Source organism: Dermacentor albipictus, chromosome 2, assembly GCF_038994185.2.
Source record: "Dermacentor albipictus isolate Rhodes 1998 colony chromosome 2, USDA_Dalb.pri_finalv2, whole genome shotgun sequence".
Lineage (NCBI taxonomy): Eukaryota > Metazoa > Arthropoda > Arachnida > Ixodida > Ixodidae > Dermacentor > Dermacentor albipictus.
In genome coordinates, this window is record NC_091822.1 from 147,673,241 (window position 1) to 147,696,721 (window position 23,481).

The 23,481-nt window shown below is 47.2% G+C and overlaps 1 protein-coding gene across 2 annotated transcripts in view; it reads right to left on the minus strand.

Moving 5' to 3' along the window:
- Window positions 1–6,360, minus strand: part of LOC135899788 (uncharacterized) — a 180,556-nt gene extending 174,196 nt beyond the window's left edge. For both annotated transcript variants that reach the window (XM_065429118.2, XM_065429116.2), the window contains exon 1: window positions 5,864–6,360. In XM_065429118.2, coding sequence (XP_065285190.2) covers window positions 5,864–5,917 — 54 coding nt within the window. In that variant the 5' untranslated portion in view covers window positions 5,918–6,360. The remainder of the gene's footprint in view (window positions 1–5,863) is intronic.
- Window positions 6,361–23,481: the final 17,121 nt, after the last annotated feature.

Below are 23,481 nucleotides of genomic sequence, written 5' to 3' on the forward strand. Positions count from 1 at the left end.
ACTGCACCGGCAGATTCAGGAAGCCGCGTCCGTTAACGACGTCTCCTTTCTCCGCGGCGGCCCGCAGGAACGAATGTGGATGCGCAGTGAATGCCGCCAGATTTCGAACCAGCTCGTTTAAGCTTTCGTTGCCAGAGGAGCAACAAGGAACAGGCTTCATTTCGTCTTGCTGAGTCCTTTTTTTAACCGTTATAGCTCTCTCAGGTTCTCCTGCACGGCCTTCACCGGCTGCTAGATGAGGGCGAGAAAGGGAGCTATAGAAAAGCGGAGAGCGTAGATTTCAGATTTAGGTGCGCGCTGTTCATAGCTTTAGCAGACCTAACTTTAGCAGACTCTCTCGCAAGCCTTGGTTTGCTTATTTGTGGAATCAAAATCTCTGTGCTGGAATCTGCTAGTAACCTAGTTTACTTTACTTGGTGGAGCTATTAAAACTTGACACGGACCCTACCTCCGCGAAACGAAAAAATACAGCTTTGTTTCATATTGCAGTGACGGGATAGCTGGAGCGATGTCACGCGCAGTAAGCCTTTTATAGCTCCGTGTTGCGTCAGTTTCGGCGTAATCATTCTCAGACGTATGCGAACGATTATTATTGCGACGGCAACCATTCGAACACTCAAGGCGAATTTCTGTCGTCGGCGTTGGCGTCGCCGTGCGCTTCCGTATAAAGTCCAAGGGCAATGCAATCGTCGTTGCGCGCCGTATGCTGTATGCGCGAGTGAAAGCGTGCGAGGGTGAGCCGGCACCCGCCGTGGTTGCTCAGTGCCTATGGTGTTAGGCTGCTGAGCACGAGGTCGCGGGATCGAATCCCGGCCACGGCGGCCGCATTTCGATGGGGGCGAAATGCGAAAACACCCGTGTACTTAGATGTAGGTGCACGTTAAAGAACCCCAGGTGGTCGAAATTTCCGGAGTCCTCCACTACGGCGTGACTCATAATCAGAAAGTGGTTTTGGCACGTAAAACCCCATATTTAATTCTTTTTTGTTTTGAGGGTGAGCCGGCGATCGTGGCTCCATCTCGCGCACGCAAGGGAGGGAAGCGGGGAGGAAGCGCGCCGACTTCCGTCGCGCGAGGCCCCGGGACGAAGGTAAGGAGGGGGGGGAGGGGGGGAGTGGCGTTCCACATCGACCGGCCCGGGCGGCCGCGCGCACCCGCCCGGGCCGCTGTATCTTGAAACCTACCTGCGACGGGAACACAGCCCACCGCGCGCTGTGTTCTCGCGGCTTAGCTAGCGTTGATGCCAGACGCAACACGAATGTAAATTCGCTCGCTGCTGCTGCCGCGCTTCCTCGCTCCAGCGTTTTGACAGCGAGTTTCCGTGGTCATCGAGTGAGATGCGTTCATGTTTGCTTGTGAGCGCGTGACACCGTGCTTGTTAATTTAGTTAGTCCGCCTATGTTAACAAGTTTACGCGCCTGATAAAATTACTATACTTGATTCGTATAGATGTGCACTAATTTTCTGTCGCAATCGATACTTCGCCTTTCGGGCAAGACAGATTTTTTTCTTTCAAAAAGGAGAGAAGTTGTGCGTTACTGCATGCGTCACGATTGTCTAGGCATTGCGGCTGACAGGTGTACTTTATCTGGTGCTGGGCTCTCTGATTTTCATGAACATCGGTGACGTGGCTTCTAGTTACATAATGCAGTTGAGGATATCGCACCGCAGTGACACATTGTGGTGAATTTCTGAAAAGTATTTCTTTTGGTTAGCAATCAGACAAGCGTCGCATGATACTTCGAGCTAATTTCTTTTTTCTTTTAGTTTCCATGGCAGATGCGGCAATTACGTTGTTTCTTTTTTGACAAAATAACTATTCATGTTTGCATGCACAATGCCACAGTTATCATCGGCACCCTAATCACATACCAGTGTCGAACTGGTAGCTGAATATATGCCACGAAAGCATTTGATAAGAAGCGAATGCACAGCTATCGTTGTTCCTGTGATTACATAGCACATCATAGCTTTGCCACAGTCACGGCGCAACCGTGGCCGATGCCACCTTTTAAACGTAAAATAATGGAGGAGCATGGGAGGGAACCGGAGGCTGCAAAATTAGGGTGGAATGCGACACGACGCTAGCCTAAAATCGTAACTGAACGAGGATTTTTCCCGAAAAAGCAATTATTGACACCTTAAGAACCACGCGAAACAACGGGACGTACAGAAAAGTGACACAAGGCCAAGTTATCTTTTTTTATTACTACAAAAGAAGATGCCCTTAAACCTTCTGCGAAGTGTGCCTAAAATGTCCTTGATCTGATCACAACTTGTTGTGTAACCTTGCATACATTGTGTTGTAGACTGTGCTTAATTGAGCTAAATGTGAACTTCAAGTGACTGCGCTATTAGCTTGTTTTAAATTTGACGTTTTTACGACCTGCCTTTACTTTATGCCATTTTTTTACAACCTGTACACTTTCTACAGACTTTTTGGTAGGGACTCACCCGAGCAAGTTTCTTTTAATGTTTTGCTGAAGTTATGACATTGCCAAACATATTGCAGAGCAACGCTGGTAACACCGACTTATTCTGTAAATGGCTTGAAACTCTTATTGTTCTCTTCCCGCTAGCAAAGTAGTCCCCGGTGTAAAATATACGACACTGATTGAATAGAGTATAAGTACACAATATAATGAATTATAGAACATGGAACCTGAGCCCGGGACAGGCGGCACTGCAAATTCATGCAACATTGGGCCACTGCCCAACAAGAAAGCCTGGAAAAGTCTCGCAGCAATTACGGCAGGAAGGCCCACAAACTACTAGTCCATTACGTCGACGGCATTCGGAGCCCGATAATTCTCGGTGCACGTTGCCCTTGTCCTACCTTGCATTATTAAAATTCATTCTCTCTCTTTATTTCATTAGAAGGCACTCAGCTGAATGAGCTCACCGGAAAGCATTCGCCTTAAGGACAGGCAGAATCGTAAATAAGTAGGCCTGTTCACCGGAGTCCGATTCCTATCGTAACGACTTCAAATAAAGCTATGCTGTGAATTTGCGGCGCCGTCCGATTGTAGCATGAAGGTACGCTAACCATCCGCGAACTAACCGGCTAAGACTGGCTGCTAGCATTGTTAAGTTCCTTGCTGAAGCACTTCACGCGAGGATGTTGTATAGTAATTTCTTGTCAAAAGCTGTAGCGCAACTTATTTAATTTGTTTCAAGTAGAGGAATCATAAAGAAATTTTTTTTCTGTTGATTCTCAAAGGACCGTTCCTCTAAGCCGTGTACCAATTTATATGCCGTCGTCATTGTGATGCGACTGTTTGTTGTTTACTCTAATAGTAGAATGCATTTGTAAGAGGGAACTGTCCAGATTGGTGTAAAGTCTCAAACGGAGCTGCGTTTGTGGCAACAACCCCGCTCTCCAACACCCCCCTCTCCCACTTACGTGAAAAAGTTTCAACCGCGCGCTCCTTGTTTGAAAGCCAAGAAAAATGCGCAGATCATTCGCGTGTTACAGAAATTTTTGTTTTCTTTTTTTTTTGTACTTCTTCCGCTTCACCATGGTACCTTAATTCTTCATTGTGGCTGTATGTATCTGCATCGTAATCGGTCTGTTACCATCGTGTCGAGGGCGCATTCTCCTCGTCAAGCTACTGTATGCAGTAGCTTTTAGTAAAAGCTCCTTCCTCTCACGTAAAGAAAAAAATAAAGGTAATTGAATTGAACTGAATCGTGCCATATTATTTTATTTCACTTGATAGCAAGCGTGCACAGCGATTACTATTCAGCCTCGCCATTTTCACATTATGTCTGCAGCTAGTAATTATTTCCTTCGGCAGAGAGTTAAGGAGAGAAAGCACGTCTTTAAACCTCACTGACACGGGAAAGTCGCGTTGCAGTCTGATAGAATATTACGGGTCATTTTGCGTGCCTTGGTGTAATGTTATTTATTTTTTAATTTCAGTTTGATGTTCTTATAACTGCTCCTCGTCAGGGGCTTCTTATGCGTTTTACTGTGTGCTAAGCTGTATCAGCACGAGTATAGAGTACAAATGCTCGTCTCATGTCAGGCGCTGACAACGCATTACCCATAGATGTATGAATTTGCAAGTTCATGTGAAGTTTTTAGCAAGTAGAATCAACTTTTTTACGCTTTCTTGTATCCCCCTTTTTTCTCTTTTTGTACCTTTTTTTTCTTTATGGTTCCCCTTACCTCTATTGCAGTGCAAGGTAGGAAACTGGATATATTTCTTCCGCTAACCTCCTTACCTTTGGAATATCATCAATACAAAGTGTTTCTTGTTTGTTTGTAGCTACGATTTTAGAGCAGCGAGCTCATCAGTGGCCAAACTTCCGATACTTTCGCAAGTCAGTAAAAAACAACAATACGTTTTTAATAAAACCAGCAGATAGAGCACGGTGCTGTATAAGATGTTTTGTGGCTTGGTCATCTGCCATCTGCCCGCCATTTAAGTTTAGTTACAGCGCTAGTCAAGCTTCGCACGCTGTAATGACCTCGAGATGCCCTGATCGTTGAAATGAGGCGCGTTCACGTGATCAAAAGTTGCCATGAGACAGTTATCTTAAGCGATGAAGTATTAAAGGCGGAACCTAATACGAATATTTCAGTACAGATCTTTCCAATCACAAAATACTTACGGGTTAGGGTGTAAAAAGGAAAAAAAAAAACATTCGCAACAACTTTTCTTAAAACCAGGATTCCTTATCAGTGCACAAAGAAAGAACGTCTTCGCAGGCTCACACGACGAAACAATAAGCGAGTGGAATTGTGCAAAAGGAAACGAGAAAAAATCTGGACTCGCACTCGGGCAAACTTTCTTACCTCTTTCCTCGTGCGTCCTCGATCGAAGCACATTCGTGCGTTAAAAGGATAGCACGGGTTCTCTTTTCTAACTTTTTATCACAAAGCGTGTTTGCAGAAAACGACAATGGTGCTACATTTTTAAAGTGTATGCCGTAATCGCATTTTTGAAGATAAGCTAACTTTTCCCGGACATATTTACGAAAATGGGAAAGGAGCGCTGAATACGCCCTGTTTCAAAGAATGCAGTATGCAGGTGCAAAGAAGCACATTACCTTATTCACAGGTATTGCAAGCGCGCCACTGCTTTGATCTTTTGTTTTGTCTTAAACGTAATACCCCTTTGCACCGCGCCCGCGTTTACATGCCGAGGCTAGCCGATCTCAGCCATGTTTGGAAACAAACCGAAATCCTATTTTAGAAGGAACAACACACTGTGGTACGGTCCGCACCCTGCACTGATGCCGTAAGATAATACCTACCGAGGTATTAGCGGAAAGCTCACGAGTTAACCTTTAACGGCACTCATAGTATAGTACAGCGCGGTTTGCAAGCCACGGGATTTCTTTCTCGTGTTTTTTGAGGCGAGCTCGTGAATGCTCAATTTACACCGACGTCTGTTGGCGACGTGACTAATTATTTATATGAGGGTAATTCTATTTGGAACGTAATTCACCCGCACGAAACATAGTTTCAGCAAGGGTGGCCTGTATTTAGTTTCTTTCAGATGTTGTTTCTGTGACAGGCTATTCAAAGTACAGCAACTAGCACAACAACGGTAACTATAACAGAAGGCAGAAATCTTGGTCGGTTCCAGACGACGTTGTTCACACATAACGCACTAAATATACGTCTGTTTGGCGTGAATCTTGCGCATTCGCAACGCCCGTTGCACTGCCTGCTTTCGCCGTTTTGCCAATTAATCATAAGCAAATATTTCGCTGCGTTCAAACGCAAACACGGTCTCGATCAGAGGCAAACCGGCAACAGAGAAGCCACTCAACTTTTCCACTTAGCATATTTTACAATATCTCGCAGAAAAGGAAGAAAAAAAAAGAAAGAAAAAGCAGTCTGCCTCACTCACCAAGAGCGCCAGTGCCACGCTGAAAGCGACGACGAATGCGCAGGGGTGGCGCATGGTGTCTCTGTGACGTCTCCCAGTCACTCAAGAGAACGTCTTGTACGGAAGAGGGATCGAACAAACAGCGATCACCGCGAACGGTTCGTCACAGAAAGGAAAAAAAAAAGATCTTTTATCCTCCTCTCTCTTCGACGGAAGAACCTGGGAAATTTACGCGGATGACCAGCCGGAAGGGTGTTGATCCGCACCCTCCCTTATTCTTGCTTTCGTTTGAGCGAAAAAAAGGAAAGAAACGAGAAACAAAGACAGAGCCTTCAAGGATCGTACGCCGCCTCCTGTCGTCGCCAACTTATCAGCTTCGAAAGCGCCGCGAAAACAAGAAAAAGTGCCGATGCGACACGACAGAAGCGCGCGCGTTCTCTCTTGTGCGAGTCGTTTGGGAATGAGCAGCCCGTCCGTCCGCGTCGGTTTCGAAGTTTGAGGCGGCAGAGAAAGTCTGACCGTCCCGGCACCGGAATCGGTTCCCCGTTATATAGGCTCAGATGTTGCGCATCGATCAAGCCATGACGTCATGGCGCCGGGAGATCGGCCATTGGTCGACGCCAAGCGGGAGGCTGTGGTGCGAAGAGCGCCGCCCGCTTCTGGGGCGAGCGTCGTTCGCTTCGCCTTTCGCTTTCGTTTCGTTCCGTTTTTTTCTTTTTCGGGTGAACTCGCGTCCAAAGCGCAACCCGCGACCGTTGGAGCTTTCCGTGCAGACGACATCTTCGAAATCAAGCGAATTTAGCTTGTGCCACAGTTAGCGAGTGGCCAATACGTCGAGATTTCGTACAGCGGTGTCTGTGGCGCGGCTACTTACCAAGGATTATCTATCCCATCCTATCTACGGATTACCGCCAACAGCACGTCGGTAAATGTGGTAGTCGCTGTAATCCGGTCTTTAGCAACACTAAGTGCCTCCCGCACCGTCAAAGTGGTCAACAGCGTCGCGTGGGAATACGTATTATGCACAGAAAAAAATTTACTTCTTGGTCAGTTGAAAAATAGCCTTTTGACCTTTCCCTTTCTTTGTTACTTTTCGATATGTTTCAATACCTTTCGACTAAATTTAGATAATGCTCGTCTTGATTGCGGTGACGTCTTTCGGCATGCTTTCGAAAACGTCGAGATATCCCTTTGTACCTTCGACAACAATCACTCGTTTGTTGGAAATGCATCCATACACACATCTTCTACCGTCTTCTGTCGTATTTCTTAGCGTTCGACATAACCCTTCCAACGTTTATTTTCCTCTCCCAAACATTAAAAAAATATATAGTTACGCAGTTCGAAAGCACATATTGAAATCTATGGTGAAGCGAAGCTTTCTAGAAGCGACTGCTTAAACGCTGTAGAACTTTTCATCTTCTGCAACGTATCCTGCAGCACAAGTCTTGCAGAACAGGTGATTTGCCTTGCCTGCCCGGCAAGTCATCGACAAGACTCGGAAACCCTCACCAAGCGACCCACGCGATCTAAAGGATTGCCGATTACACTGCCACAGAGATCGGCAGATTGCTTATCACGCCATCTCCGAGATCAGCCCAGTTTACTATTGCACTATATCTCCAAGACAGGCCCACCTTAGCCGGCAAGGAGCAGACCGAGTGGACGCGCCGAACACCAAGAAGGCGTAGAAAGCTCCATTTTCACGAAGGAATTATGCGCTTGAATGCGCATATTTTTCGCAGTGAGAATATTTAGGTACCATTTGTTGTTTCACTGCATTATTCCGTAGGCAACATAACCGGCCACCGGCACGCTTGAGGGGTAGTGTAGATAGGTATACGCTCGCTATCTGCAGTGAGGTTCACTGTTAAAGAGAACACCCAAACGTGCGGATCTCACTTTGCGGGCACCCCTTAGCTACAAGTGGCTGTGGAAGCAACGTCCGCGCACTGCAAAGGTGTGTCGAAAGGAGTCAGAGCTACGAATCACAACTAATCTGCTGCAAATCTAAGCGAGTGTACTCTTCCGAGAGAGGAAAATCTGGACATATGCTCTACACTCAAGTGTTCCCTTTAACAGTGGACCGCTCGGTACAGGAGTGCTGTCCTGTGTGTGGGTTACTCGGCAAGGTAGCAAGCAGTTCCCAGCAGCAGCAGCAGCAGCATCCACCACGGTCAGTAAAATGAAGTCGAGGAGAGTTTCCACATACCTGTAGTAAGCTTCGCTTGAAAATGCAGTACTACGTCACGCTACAATCTGCCTAATACGTTATATCTAACAATTGCCTTGCAGAGAGTTCCGTTAATTACACGTTGAGCCTTCCGCGCCGCATAAGCAGGAGCACGATTGAAGTGAACTAGCGCACAACCACAAGCACGAACACGTGCTCGCATACGAGCCCGTGCTCTCTGCTTCGAAGAGCCACGTAGTTACTCATGTGGAGCTAATAAAGCGAGGCTTATTTAGGGCATTTAGATAAGCTCTGGTATCAAAAATTCATGAACCACTGAGCCTGGCCGCACCACTCGTCGACGCAGAAAATTACACAAGCAATGGTTCAGTTTATAAGATAGCCAGGCCTCACTAACCATCGTTACGAACACGCACGCACGCGTTTACGATTCGTCTTCTTCTTCTTCTTCTTCTTCTTCTTCTTCTTCTGCTTCTTCTTCTTCTTCTTCTTCTTCTTCTTCTTCTTCTTCTTCTTCTTCTTCTTCTTCTTCTTCTTCTTCTTCTTCTGCTTCTTCTTCTTCTTCTTCTGCTTCTTCTTCTTCTTCTTCTTCTTTTTCTTCATTTATTAGTAGAGGCACGTGGCAAGTGTGCGTGTATCAGGGCGTCGTGCAGTATATATATATCTAGTTGACCTCACCACTTCATTTCTCTTTGCTTCCTTGTGCACACTAATGTTTGCTATTGCTATGCACAAAGAGACAAGAACGGCCCAAAACTGTCATGGACCGAAACGAGTGGCGACTAGTTCAAAAAAAAATAAACAAAACGAAGAAGAATAGAGAAAGAAATCTTAGAAGCATTCAAAATAGGATCAGACAGATCCTAGCAGTACGTCAGCGAACCATCCATAGCGTCTTCGACGAAGGAGATCGAAATTCAGGACTATAGGCTGTCACATGTTTACTAGCTCACTGCACTGCATAAAGTATCAAGTGCTGTCGGGATTGAAGGTTAATCAGAGGGATGGTGCAAGAGTATATTAGTGGGTGCGCATGAAATACATTCCCACATGAAGCTGCACAGGAAGGCATGGGCTGGGTGTCCTTAAAAGCATGGAAGCCTCATAGCAAAAGCCCTTTTGAAAGAAAGCTGAGGAGAATAAACGGGCGTCTAGGTTATTTAGGTAGCTGTATGGGCGGAAATGTTGACTCAAAGTAGAACAAAAGGAACTAAGTAGTATTACCCGAGCGTGGTGGACGACGTCAGAGAAAAGTTCGACACACGAGAACTTGTACATGCAGGAACAATATGCTGTATTTAGGAGAGGAAGCCAGGCTTTGCACTATTAAAACGTATATAGAATATATGGAAGAGCAAAAAGAAAATGAAACCTGAGAAGAAAAGTTTTACTATAAATTAAAAGGCGAAGCCGGATAGGGGTGGCTGAGAGCACGGAGCTATGGGAGAAGATGTTGAAATGAAGACAGCTCATGCATAGCGCGTGGAAATGCCGTAGAAACTATTGAACATATTTCGGTAGAATGACACAGCATCCATCGAGCGATAAATATCGAAGTAGTTGGCCTACCCGAGGCCTTGAGTCTTAAGGGAAACGCAAGTGAATATACGGTGGGGACCCCCAAGAGACAGATTGGTGGTACAAGTTAACAGGAAACCTTGTGCAAAAACTGAAAGTTGGACGAGTTTGTACGAATGCATGATTAACCTGACAGTTCAAGAAATGCGAAGACAGAAGAAAAGGTAACAGGTCAACAGCCATCGTTCCAGTTGTCCGGTCGTCTTCTTTCTGCCTTCATCTCCCTCGCTCAGTTAGGCCAATCACGTAAGGAAGAAAGCATGCAACGAAGCATCGAATTTTCTAACTTGAATATTGCAGTTTGGTGTATACCGGTATTGAAGCGTTTAAATACCTCAGGAAAGCTCAACAACGAGCCTGGGGGCTTGTGCCATAAGCCCTGCTTTTTAAAGAGAATGCTCACGTTGTTGGCACAGAGCGACGCGGCCACTGCTACGTTTCATGAAAGTGACTGGCCTCAGTGACTGATTATTGGCGTGAAGTTATGGACATCCGTATGTACTCACACCGATGGTGCCTTCGTCCCTCCCTCTCATTTCTTTTCTCCCCTTAAACCTCTTCCCCTGTGTAGGGTAGCAAACCGGACGTGCGTCTAGTTAACCTCCCTACCTTGAGTGAATGAGTGAATAAACTTTTATTTGGTCCAGCAAAGCGCGATAAAACGCGCCCCTGGCTAATCCCACGACGGGACTGACAGATCTAGTCTGCCGGCCCGATCGCGGGCCGGCAGACTAGATCAAGGAAGACTAGATCAAGACTGGCACCAAGGAAGAGTGGGACGCCCTCCTGCGAAGTCCCGTCTTTGAGGATCAAACCTCCCTACCTTTCCTTCCTTCCTTTTCATCCTCCTCATCTTCCTGACGTCGTCGTCGTCGTCGTCGTCATCATCATCATCACCATCATTATCATCATCATCATCATCATCATCATCATCATCATCATCATACTCCATCGACGTCTCCGGGCTGTTACGGTATTCCGTAACTGGCAATAGGCACGCACGCCGGCTAGAGCTCTAATACGGTATTTTGATGGGCTTGTTGGTGCACATCGACTGGTTAGGAGAAATCAACGTTACACAGAGACGACAGAAACATTTCTCGTTTCTTTTCTTTCGTCCCTCTGTAACGTTACGCTGGCCGAAACTGTCGACACTAAAACACGCTGTTACATTAAGATATTAGAACGGATAGAGCATTCGCATTCACTCCAGTGACGGAGCTACGGCGGGCCTGTTGACTGCAACGAGTATCGGTGGCCTCCGTTTTGTGCCCAGCGTGGCTCCATATCGCACTACTGAATATCTGAAAAAAAAACACACTTGCCGCTACTTATTTATGAAATGCGCTCATTTCCCTACCATTAGAATCGTGTGACGCAACCTCGCAACACGTTCATACAAACCCCACTTTATTTCTAGCTGCTCTTCGCGCTGCACTTTCTTTCGTCAATCGGGAACCACCCCGACAATGGTCAATGTTCAGTGACTCAAAGGCAGCCCTACAATCTGTGCTATCAGCTCTGCGTCGCGGCCCGTTCGAACAGCTCGTGCTCGATATTAGATGCCTACTCCATACATCACATGAGAAAGGACATCACATGACGTTTCAGTGGCTGCCAAGTCACTGCGGCGTCATAGGAAATGAAGACGCCGATAAAGCCGCTCGGACAGCCCTTGAAGACACACGGGAAGAGGCCACACCACTTTCACGGTCCGACGCAGCCAGCAGACTTCAAGTGCTTGCACGGGAGATCACGCTTTCTCTGTGGTGCACACCTAGCAGCCAGACCAACCGGACTAATCGTCAACACGACCTGCCCTCCTTGATGCATCTCTGTATGCCAACTGGACTCCGCCGAAGTGAGGCCACCCTGCTTTATCGCTTATGGCTAGGGGTGGCCTTCACGAATTCCTACTCGTTTCGCATTGGAATGCCCGACAACGCTCTCTGCAATGCCTGTCTTTGCGAGGAGACGCTGGAACACATTCTGTGCGACTGACCTGAATATAATGTTCAGAGACAGTCCATGGCGTCCGTTCTAGCGCACCTGGACAATAGACCATTGTCAGTTGCAACCATTTTCACATATCGCTGACAGAAGACATCGCAGCTGAAGGCGACGAAGGGACTACTTCGGTTTATGAAGGATACGGGCTTGGACAAGCGGCTGTGGCAGTGATGTCGCGTACCGCGCAAGAGTGACGGACTGTAACTGACGATGTGTTTGCTGTGTTATGTGCTCTATCTCTCCTCCCATCTTTCATCTCCCCATCCCGCTCCCATGTGTAGGGTAGCAAACCGGTTAGGCTGAACTGGTTAACCTCCCTGCCTTCCTTCTCCACTTTTTCCTTCCTTCCTTCCCCACTCTATTTGCCTCAAAAGGATGTTCCACGGTACATTGCTGTTTCATTTCCGTACATTTCCGTTTCATTTTTCATCTCCTTACGTCATCCCAGTATATCTTTGAATCGGTGTTTCTCGAATAATGAAAATTTTGCAACGTTTCCATGAACGACATAATATCATACCTCAAGAATGAACACTTACACGAGGAGCAGCCGGCGCCTGTGCTCAAAGCTATCTCAGAGGCGGCTCGCAAAATTCAAATTAAATTAGAGCAAATGCTTTAACAGAGCGACTTTTCTGGGTAGGGCGCTGGATGGAACGACTAATAATACAGAGAGCCTGTGGCACGTAATTACAAACCTAGTGAAACTGTATTGCATCCATTTACTCCTAGTGTCTCTCAGCAGGCTCCATGGTCATTATAGAGCGTTCACAAAAGACCCGAAAACACGGCACTTGACAAGGTTGACACAAAAAGACGCGCCCTTCTGTTGAGTGGAAGAGCGTGATGCAGCCTCTAAGCATCTGGTTCAAGTTATCACCTCTGATCCTGCCCTTTTCCATCTCGACCTTGCCCTTCCTTTCGAATTTGATACACATACGTCCCATCACGAAACCGGAGCGGTTCTGTACTAGCGAGATCGTAGTAGGGCAAGAGATCGGCCACTACACTTTGTTCGCTACTACAGTTACGCACGCACACGAAAGCAGAAATTCATTACACGACAAGATAGAAGAAAGCGCTGGCCGTCTTAAAAGCGTTCGACATTTTCGTTCGCACTTGAAAGGGAAGCATTTCCGGCTGCTCTCAGGTCACAAAGTACTTACGTATATCTTGAAAATGACAAAACCCACCGGCGACATCGCGTGCAGGGTAACCGAACTTCAGCAGTTCGATTTCGAAGTCGGTCGCCTACCCAAGTGTTTCAATGAAAAGAGAGAGAATGCAAGGAGAGAAAATACAGGGAGACCAACCAGGCGAGCGTCCGGTTCGCTACCCTAGACTGGCATTCAGGGAAACGGAGAATAGGAAGAGTAAAACAGTGTGAACACAGCGTAAACTCGGAATGATGCGCAGGACTACATAAAAGGTCACTCAGGCCAGTGCACTTCAAAAACTGCACTAGAGCGCGAATAGTTTCTTTCGCTATAGCTCACCAGGGAACAATAAATGTCGCCAAAGTGCGGAAGAAAACCGAAATTGTGCAACCGACTGAGGAAGAAAGATTGCAGCGCCTTCATCGTAGGTCGTGCAAGTTTTATGTCTGTATTACAGCAGCCCTTGTTCAGGCAGCCATAGCGGATTTTGGCGAATACAGATGAAACTTACAAAACAGAATGCGGGTTTCCATTAGTTGTTGTAAGTATGCCACATACTCACGAGGGACATTGGCAAAGGTTCTCAATGTAAACACTGCAATGTCTTCGTTCCCGCTAGCTTAATGGTCTGTACTACCTATATTTAGATAGTAATGTAAAGGTATTTATTAGTCACCAGCGTTTGGGCCCTAAGAGCAGGGCACGGACTCTCAGCACGAGCAGCGTTCCCCGAGCTAAGCGCTGGAGAAGATGGCCCACTATAGCGTTTCTCTTCTTCGCTACAATAATAATCAATACCAAATAATGCTGAGAGTCATTTATTCTCCCAGTCCCTTTCCTTTTCTTTGAGCCCCTTCACCTTTTGATGACTTACATGTTTATCTGCGAATATTTATATAATTTCTTATTTTTCCCCTCCTTAACCGAAAACCTACAACTCTATATTCAGGCTACGCAACTACCTTCATTCATGAGTTTAAGCTATAATTCCTACAATATAGAGAGGCTTTTTCATCTCCGTTCTCGTTTTTGTCATCAATCGATGTGTATAACCCTCATAAGCTTCCTAACGATCCAGACTTCGGCATGGCGTCGCCTGTATAGTTTGCGTCATCGATCCTGCATGGCTGGTCGTTGGGTCGCAAAGTTTGTAGCTCGCTTTAAATCCAGTTCGCTGTGCGACGCTGAGTGACCGAAAGGAGAAAGAAAAAAAACGATGACCTCTTTAAATATTCACCAGCGCGTTAAACTATACGCTCACGCAGGGCGGACATTGAAAACGAAGACCATATAACGTCTGTTCGCGGTGGTCACAGTATCGACCCCTGTCGCTAACGCGCCTTTCCGCGCGCCTAAATGTTTGCCGTGAAGTGGACAGTGTAGGTGGAAGTAGCCACCAGGAATCGCTCAATGGTGCCTCTTGTCTGCGACGGCTGTCTGAGATTGTTACAAATAGGTGATACGAGACAAACCAATAATTCTCAACATCGAAGCTTCGTATAGAAACGGCGGACATCGAATTTCCCCACGATAATTGTCAGTGCAATTGGTAATTAACAAAGCTTTACTAATTAACTTCTTTTTTTACATTCATGACATACACTGAAGCTGTCGTGTGCGCGGATACTTTGTACACAACACGTGTCTTGACCGCGCCACATATACGCGTGCCCGTGGTTTTGTCATGGTCCGGCTGACAGCCCGTGCCGTCTTTAAAGGGTCGATTAAACTGAATCACGGTGCTTAGTATTTAAACAACTCGCCGTCTACCACGTTGTAAGGATAAACGTTCACCGTTGTTTACTAAACGTGGTCTTCTTCCTGGATGCCAAGACATGACACAAAGCCCATTCCTTTGCTAGAAAGTTCGCACCATGGACCAGCTTCGAGAAGGAAGCTCTACTCAATATATGCAGCGAAATACATTACTGTTGCAGCTAATATGTTTCTGCACTGTGGCAAAGTGCAGTGCGGAGAACTGTTCCCCAGACCGACAGCGCACGGTTAAATTCGGGTCCGTATTTCTCGAAGGTGGGGTTATTTTTGTTTTTCCATTTCTTTACAAAAGAGAGAGATGAACGGGACGGGAAAAGCAGGGAGGTTAACCGGACAAGATTCTTGTTTTCTGCCCTGCACTGGGGTAGGGTAAGGGGAAATGAAAGATGAAAAGAAGAGCGGAGAGAAAAAGCAAAGAAACGAAAATAAAGGAAGACAGGGAATGTTGTGAACGTCCATGAGAACTCTCCAATAGGCTACTCGAACGTAAAAAAACTTGACGAATGCCTCCACTGCTTTGTGGTGTTACCACTGTATATGCAGCGTTCCAGAACTATCTGCTCCGATAGTGATCGGTCGTCAAGACGTGCCAGCGTGGTTGCGAGTGACTGCCTGTGTGTGCTGTATCGGGGACAATGACCAAGAACATGTTCCGTAGTTTCTTCTTCGCAGCAGTGGTCACATGCCGCACTATCCTCCCATTCGATATGGAAAGGAAACCACTTCGTAAGTGCGACGCCAAGCAACAGTCGGCAAAGTACTATTGTCTCGCATCGGGATAGTCCAGGTGTAGAATAAATTTGTAGACAGGGGTTCAGTCGATGCAGACGTGTGTGCTGGAAACTAGGTGTCTTTCACAATGATTGTAAGGCATATCATTCGCAAGCACTCGAAGTGTCGCTGTTGTATCTGTTCTTTACAGCGGGATTGGTTTCCGCACCCCGTCTTCGTGAGCAGATCGAGCAGCTTCATCGCCCTGTTCACTACCCATTACGCCACAGTGGCTAGGGAGCCACTTAAATGTGACGTCGTGTCCTTGATCGACGAGGCGATGAAGAAGCTCGCGGAAGTTGTCAATCTATGCCGATGACATCTGCGTCCGGGCATCTGGTGTGACACGTCCTCAAGCACATGCAAGAATGCAAAAATCTGCGACGTTGATAACGACGTGCCCTAAGAAACAAGGAATCAGGATTGCTCCAGAAAGATGCACATCGGTGACATTTAACCGGAAGCCAATAACTTCGTACCTCTTATTGTCAAACCCTCAGCCGGCAACAATGGACTGAGCTGTGTAACAATGTGGATGGACAACTTCATCGCCCTTCCTCGTGGAAACTCCTCAAACATCTGCTTGATAATACCACCACCCGCACCACCCAACAGGATCGGCTGCAGAAGCTCCTTTATACGGAGACCCTTAAGCAAGGTCCACAACAGGTGCTTGACTACCTCTGCACCAGATATATCTCCAGGGGACAAGTCAGTTCAGCCGGGCGCAGGTTACCACCCTGCGTCTACTACAAACAAACACGTACCCTTCACCCGCCCGCCTCCACCTTATATTTCCAGACGTCTACACTACCCCCAACTGCCGGTGCTGTGGAATTCACCCGGCTACGCTTCCGCATATGCTATGCAAGTGCCCAGCACAGTACGCACACACTAACACCACGACTCTCTCGTCGAGGTTGCATGAGGCTCTGCGGAGCTCCGCCCTCGACGACCAAACCTGGGCGACCCAGCACGCCCGCGAGGCGGCGGCGAGGCAAGCCCTCGACGTCCCTTTGTGGGAGGCTTAGGCCTGGCCATCATAAAGTGCTGGTTCTACAATAAAAGTTTATTCCGCCTCCTCCCTTATCGTATTCCGTATTTCTTTCGTATTTCGTATTTCGATAAGAAATATAATATTTCCTATCGTATTTATTATAATTATTTCTCATCTAGATGCACAGGTTTCTAGGGGTAACCATCGACCGCGACCTCTGTTGGAGTCCCCATGTGGCCTATCTAAGGAGGCGCCTGACAACCATATCTCATATTTTGAAGTTTCTCGGAGGAAAGGCCTGGAGTACTTCAGATCACGGGATGATGCAGCTGTGCCGGACGCTGTTTCTCGGGTTTATGTGGTACAGCTTAACAGTGCTGCAGAACTAACATACTTGCAGAAGTAACATTCATACGCTTGTAAGTGCTCTGGCCAAGACGATTAGTGCTCGCCTAGGGCTGCCACGATGTACATCAACATCCGAAACTGTTGCAACTGAGCATGACAACCTGGCCAAGATTCACATTGTTATTGAAGCGCTCAGAGCACACGTCAGGCACCTTGCTCGTGCCCTCTCCACTATCTCGCCTCAGTGCCAGAAGACCACCCATGCGCTTCTTTTTATCAGGCGATACTGCCTTATCGTGTTTACCTGCCCCCAGATTACACAGCTGCAACGAGAGTTTTGCTTCCCCCTTGGTGTTTGACTCAGCCACAAGTTTGACTGACGGTACCAGGAATTCGAAAGAAGGCACAACTCTCATCACTGCAGCTCGCAAACAACTTTCACTGCTATTGCTGTATGACAAATACAACGGTCACACCCATTGATGGTTAAACCACCGTGGACGGTTCTGCAGGATCAGTGATTTTTCCTGCGAAAGTCACCGCCTTGAAGCTCAAGACATTCCCTCAGACTACATTGACAGCCGCGGAGTTCGCTGATCTTCGTAGCTCACTTCGCATAATTCGAGAGAAACCACCTAAAAAATAGAGCATTTTCAGTGACCCTAAGGCATCTCTAGATTGCTTGCTTTCCGCCTTACGCCATGGACTTTACGAACAGCTAGTGCTAGAGGGTGGTGTTAATAGGCACGAAGCCCTAGTGAAAACTTATGCTTCGAATGCTGGCTCACCAACTTTGATTATGCTATTACAACGTACCCTGTTATGTATCCTAATAAATAAGTTACTTAATGAAAATATGTTAATTATTAAACCCAATGGATATTACCGAGCTAATTTTTATGTCCCACCACCCCTACGAAGCTTAGTCAACAAAAATTATAGCTTATCTCAAATCTCCCATTTTTATATAATCTGTACCAGTCGTACGAGATGCGGTATTATTTTCTAAAGGCGGCCATGGAGTCACAACTGCGGGTGCTGTCGCAATCGTAGCTTTTTCCAACGTTAAATGGGGGCTGCACAGATTGTCAGTTTCGCCCGCAGGCAAAAGCGTTGTAAGCGATAGCAGGGTCGAGCATTGCGCTGACGGCGTCTCCGAACGATGGCGTGAATTGGGGCATGTCAGCGGTGTGGCAGCTGTCGCACCGAGACGGAGAACCGGAGGAAGACCGGCCGCCTTTGTCAGCGTCCAAAGAAAGGACTACATAAATTGAGCTTGTCACATAAAAACAGTGACTGCATGGCATATTGAGCGATGGAATGAGTATGTGTGGCCAAGTTCACGGACCACTGCTACGTAAAGACTGGACTGCCTGTGTTGTCGGCCCTTCGCGGTGCACGGCTTTTCTCGGGGATAAAAAAAGTTCGCCCATCCACCGGCGTCGTATCGCTAATCTCCGAAGAAAGGACTTCAGCTCCGCAATGTCGGTGAGGGTGTGTACCGCTCATTACACTGAGACAAAGGGAGTAGCGCCACTTCCTGGCATAGTAAGTTTCTCGCGCGTTATCTGCACATATCCAGCCCAACTCACGCGCAAACTTACGCCAATGCTATCGCCAACGCATAAGGAATGAGTGAATTGGAGTACTCTAGAATCAATGGGCCGAAGGTTGTGTGACAATGGCTACACCGAATGCAGACGAATATTCGAAGCTTAACGTTTCGTGACGGTCCACAGAGTAAGCTACCAATTGGCGATAATGCATCTTTGCTACAGGCTATCGCAAAATACGGAAGATATACTTTCCAAGCCCCTTGTGCGCAGCAAGAACAAATCTATCACAAGTGAGCAGGCTCGCGGGCGATCAGGCAGAAAAAGACGTTCAGACAGTGACCACACCGAGCAACGTTACTGAGTCAGAAACATGACAGGCAGCTGATTCAAAGTATTCGCCAAATAAAGAACCTATAGAAGAAAGAGGCCGATCCTGGTTTAATTCATAAACGGAACGTTCGGACAGATTGAAATATATTTCTAGCCCCGCTTCCAGTACAAGCTCCGTATACTCTTCTAGCGCCGTTTGGACAAGACGTAATGAGCTCAAAAAGCGATTGTATATCTGCTGAAGCCGTAGCCAAAGTTTCGTATCGTTCACCCAGCCACCATCCACGATATTCTCCGAAACAGAGGCTTGCTCATCCGCGCCGGGACGTCATACATATTTATGTGAACACTGAGGCAACGGAGGCAGCTGAGGCACGCAATGTACGCTTCAAAACGTGATAAAACATGGCGGCGCCCATGGGATCACCGTGAAAAGGGTCTTTATGGCTCCGAACCTCGTGTTTCCCGGTAAAGCCTTATTTCCCGGCAGACGCCAGCGCCCCTCCTTCCCCTGGCGGAGAGCGGCGACACCATGATTGAGGTTGTCGGCGCCGAGATGCGCTCGCGGTGACCGCGATCTTTGCAGAAGTGCTCTTCACCTCGCCGTTGTTTCTCGATGATTAGGCGGTTGGGTAACCAAGGTGCCCGATACTGCTGCGTCACGAACTGCCACAACAGCGACAAAGCACCCGGGGCCTGCACCCGCCTGTCCAATTCTGCAGTTTTCCGGGTAAATGATATGAAAAGGAACGCTGGCAGGCATGGATAACCGCCATCCGCAGAATAAAGTAACTAGGAATGCGAAAGTTTGCTGTTTTACTTGATTCGCGGCAGCGTTGTTGCTTCCGCGTTCTTCTTTCCGTCTTTACTTCCCCTTTCCGTTCCCCCTAGTCCAGGGTAGCAAACAGGAAGCTTTAAGTCTGGTTAACTTCCCTGTCTTTCTCTCATTCAAACATATATATATATATATATATATATATATATATATATATATATATATATATATATATATATATATATATATATATATATATATATATATATATATCTGGCTGTAATAAATTTTGCCGACTGTACTGCGTGGCACCTTGACTCCGCGAATCGTGTTGCGAGAGGAGGGTGGCGGCGGTTGTAATCACTTTGGCTCTCGGTCGTTCTTTAGTACCGGAGCAACACGGGCACTTTCGATCCCGATCGAGCCCGACAGGGTTCAAATTTTTCGGCCGCGATCAAGAATGGTTCTACCATCTGAGCTAATCAGGCGGCTAGCAGATGGCACGGCGAAGTCGAATTCATTAACAACTCGAAGCAATGGCAAGAATTTTTCTTCAACTGCGAGGCTTTTCTTTCGGGGAATCCATCTGGGTTTTCTTTGTAGCAAATGCTACAATTGAGTGGATGCCTCATTATCGCTTTATTAATTACTTCTCTCCACCTTGCGGGTTTCCGCACAACTATGACGCCAAAACTTAAGCTGTTCGATTGCGCACCCGACCAGAGAGAGTATTTGCCTCCTCTCAAGCATCACTGCTCTTATTCGGGCCGACTAGCGCAATCACACTGAATGGCACCATGCGCACGTTGAACTTTCCTTAATGTACCCTGAACAGGTCCCATAGCAAATGTTGGTTATACGGTGGAGGTTATTACGTGTCCTCTAGGGAGCATTCTGCCGCAAAATTTTTTTTAATCGGCTCATTATTAGCCTGGATAGAAATATTTCATTGTTGCCAAACCATGATTTCAGGAGGTGAGTTTCACCGCAAACATAGACGCTCTCTCCACTTGCCCCGTCTAGCCTCCGCAAGTGAAATTCCTTCCCTGCGCTCTCCCATACTGTACTTCGAGGATCGCATGACGCATACGTCACGGGCCCCGCCTTCTTTTTTCTTTCACCTCGCTTGTTTTGTGGCGCGATGCACTTCCGCTGACGGCGTCGCGTGCGAGTTGTTGCGACTGTCTCGTTTCGCGCAGCACACGAGGACACCTGATGAGCGGTGTAAATATGTGCTAAACGAATACTGTGGAAGTCACAGGCAGATCACAGAGCATGATCCCGCGCTGGAACATGGTAGAAAATTACATAGTTTCGGTGTCTGCGAGCGTGGCTGCACGAAGTGGGAACAAGCAGACGGAACGGGAGTACATGTCTCTTGCTGCGGTGCGAAGTAAAACAAAAACATGCAGACATTTGGTTTGTGTGTGTTACCAGCTTTATTTCGTCTACTCTAGAAACATATTACACAAATAACCAGCTGTTGCATTGAATAATTCTCGAAGTCACGTATCACCACGAGCGACGTCACAGCGCGAACATGCGTACGTAGGCGCACTAGCACGTCTACGTCATCCTCCGGCTTGGAGCACGGCAGCCGTGAGGAGAAGGAAAACTGCGTTCGGTTTGAAATGTCAGATCTTTCCGCAGCGCGTAGCGATGTAATACTTTGCAGACATGATCGTTATCGCGCACTGTATGCTCCACGCTTGTCAGCTCAAAATGGCCAGACCTGGTGAGGGGCCTTTTAAGCCCGTACCACCAGGGGACAGTACAGTCGCAGTTTTAAAACATGTCAATAACGAATTACAGCAGTACAAATCAATACATTAGGCTCAGACAAAGAAACTTTCGGGTCTATGATTCACATCTCAAAGTAAACATGTTAACTAGAATGACACAATGTTTAAACTACACAGACAGACAGACAGACAGACAGACAGACAGACAGACAGACAGACAGACAGACAGACAGACAGACAGACAGACAGACAGACAGACAGACAGACAGACAGACAGACAGACAGACAGACAGACAGACAGACAGACAGACAGACAGACAGACAGACAGACAGACAGACAGACAGACAGACAGACAGACAGACAGACAGACAGACAGACAGACAGACAGACAGACAGACAGACAGACAGACAGACAGACAGACAGACAGACAGACAGACAGACAGACAGACAGACAGACAGACAGACAGACAGACAGACAGACAGACAGACAGACAGACAGACAGACAGACAGACAGACAGACAGACAGACAGACAGACAGACAGACAGACAGACAGACAGACAGACAGACAGACAGACAGACAGACAGACAGACAGACAGACAGACAGACAGACAGACAGACAGACAGACAGACAGACAGACAGACAGACAGACAGACAGACAGACAGACAGACAGACAGACAGACAGACAGACAGACAGACAGACAGACAGACAGACAGACAGACAGACAGACAGACAGACAGACAGACAGACAGACAGACAGACAGACAGACAGACAGACAGACAGACAGACAGACAGACAGACAGACAGACAGACAGACAGACAGACAGACAGACAGACAGACAGACAGACAGACAGACAGACAGACAGACAGACAGACAGACAGACAGACAGACAGACAGACAGACAGACAGACAGACAGACAGACAGACAGACAGACAGACAGACAGACAGACAGACAGACAGACAGACAGACAGACAGACAGACAGACAGACAGACAGACAGACAGACAGACGGACGGACGGACGGACGGACGGACGGACGGACCGACGGACGGACGGACGGACGGACGGACCGACGGACGGACGGACGGACGGACGGACGGACGGACGGACGGACGGACGGACGGACAGGCAGACAGACAGACAGACTGTGGAGTAGTAGCAATAATGTGCTACTTATGTCCTATTTATTGCACGTCTATGTGGGAAATGGAAATTTCCATGGAAAATGGAAATGGAAAATGGAAAAGCGATGGAAATTACTCAATTGATTGATTCCGGAATAATTTTGACACCATAGCTAGTGTTCTTTACCGTGCACCTAAATCTAAGCGTACACGAGCGGTTTTGAATTTCGCCCCCATCGAAATGCGTCCATCGCGGACGGGAATTGAACCCTCAACCTCGTGCTCAGCAGCAGAAGCCATAGCCTTCGCGACATCGCAGCGGGCGACAATTTACTCGAAACTAAATGTTTACGGACATAGAGTAAATTAAAACGAAAGAAATAGTTGCATACGTAATGTCATGCCTAAGCACGAAGTTCAAAAAAAATTATGCAGAGAACCATCAACGATGACTGTCAATGTAAGCGAATAAATAGCCCAAACGAGCGAATGAACAAACGATGAACGCGCGAGAGAGCAAGCGAGAGAGAGAGAGAGAGAAAGAGAGAGCGAAAGAATGAACGTTTTTGCCGAGTCGGATTACCGAAAAATGACGGAAGGTCAACGGGACAATCTATTGTTGCCGTTCAGCCTTGCGTGACTGCAGGGCTGACACAGCAATTTGAGAAGCGTGGGCTGCCTTACAGCGCTGAAGTTCCAGGACACAGCCGAAGAATCAATAGAGACGATTATTCGTACACACAATACCAAGGAAGAGGGGGGCGGCGGATGGGGAGACAAGCCTGATCCCTGAGCGATTTAGAAAACTAACGGGCATGCACTAAGGTTCTGAAAAAAAAAAGAAATAACAGTGACATAAAAAAAATGCACAATGCATGAACGTTCACGTAGACTCAGAGAGCAATAAGCACATGTAGATGGTATCAAATCGCGTATTCGAGCACAGCAGCGTGATACGAAAAAAAAAGCGTGCTAGCTGTGCTTGTTACAGTGCCGAAGTGCGTGCGAAGCTATGGGAAGTCTTGTTGAGCTGAGATTTTTATCCCGGGTCGGTAAGCGGTTTATTACGAGTACCTACACTATTTTATTAGAACAATTACTATAATAACCTGTGGTTTGTTTATGTTTAGAACGAAAGCTATGCCAGGAGCTTTGCAGATGCATTCGCGAAGGTTCCGTAGGTGGTTGTTGTGTTAAGAAAGGTCTTTGATAATGGTAATACCTAGTACACTTATCATCCCCATCACAAACACATACTAGAGAGGACGCTGT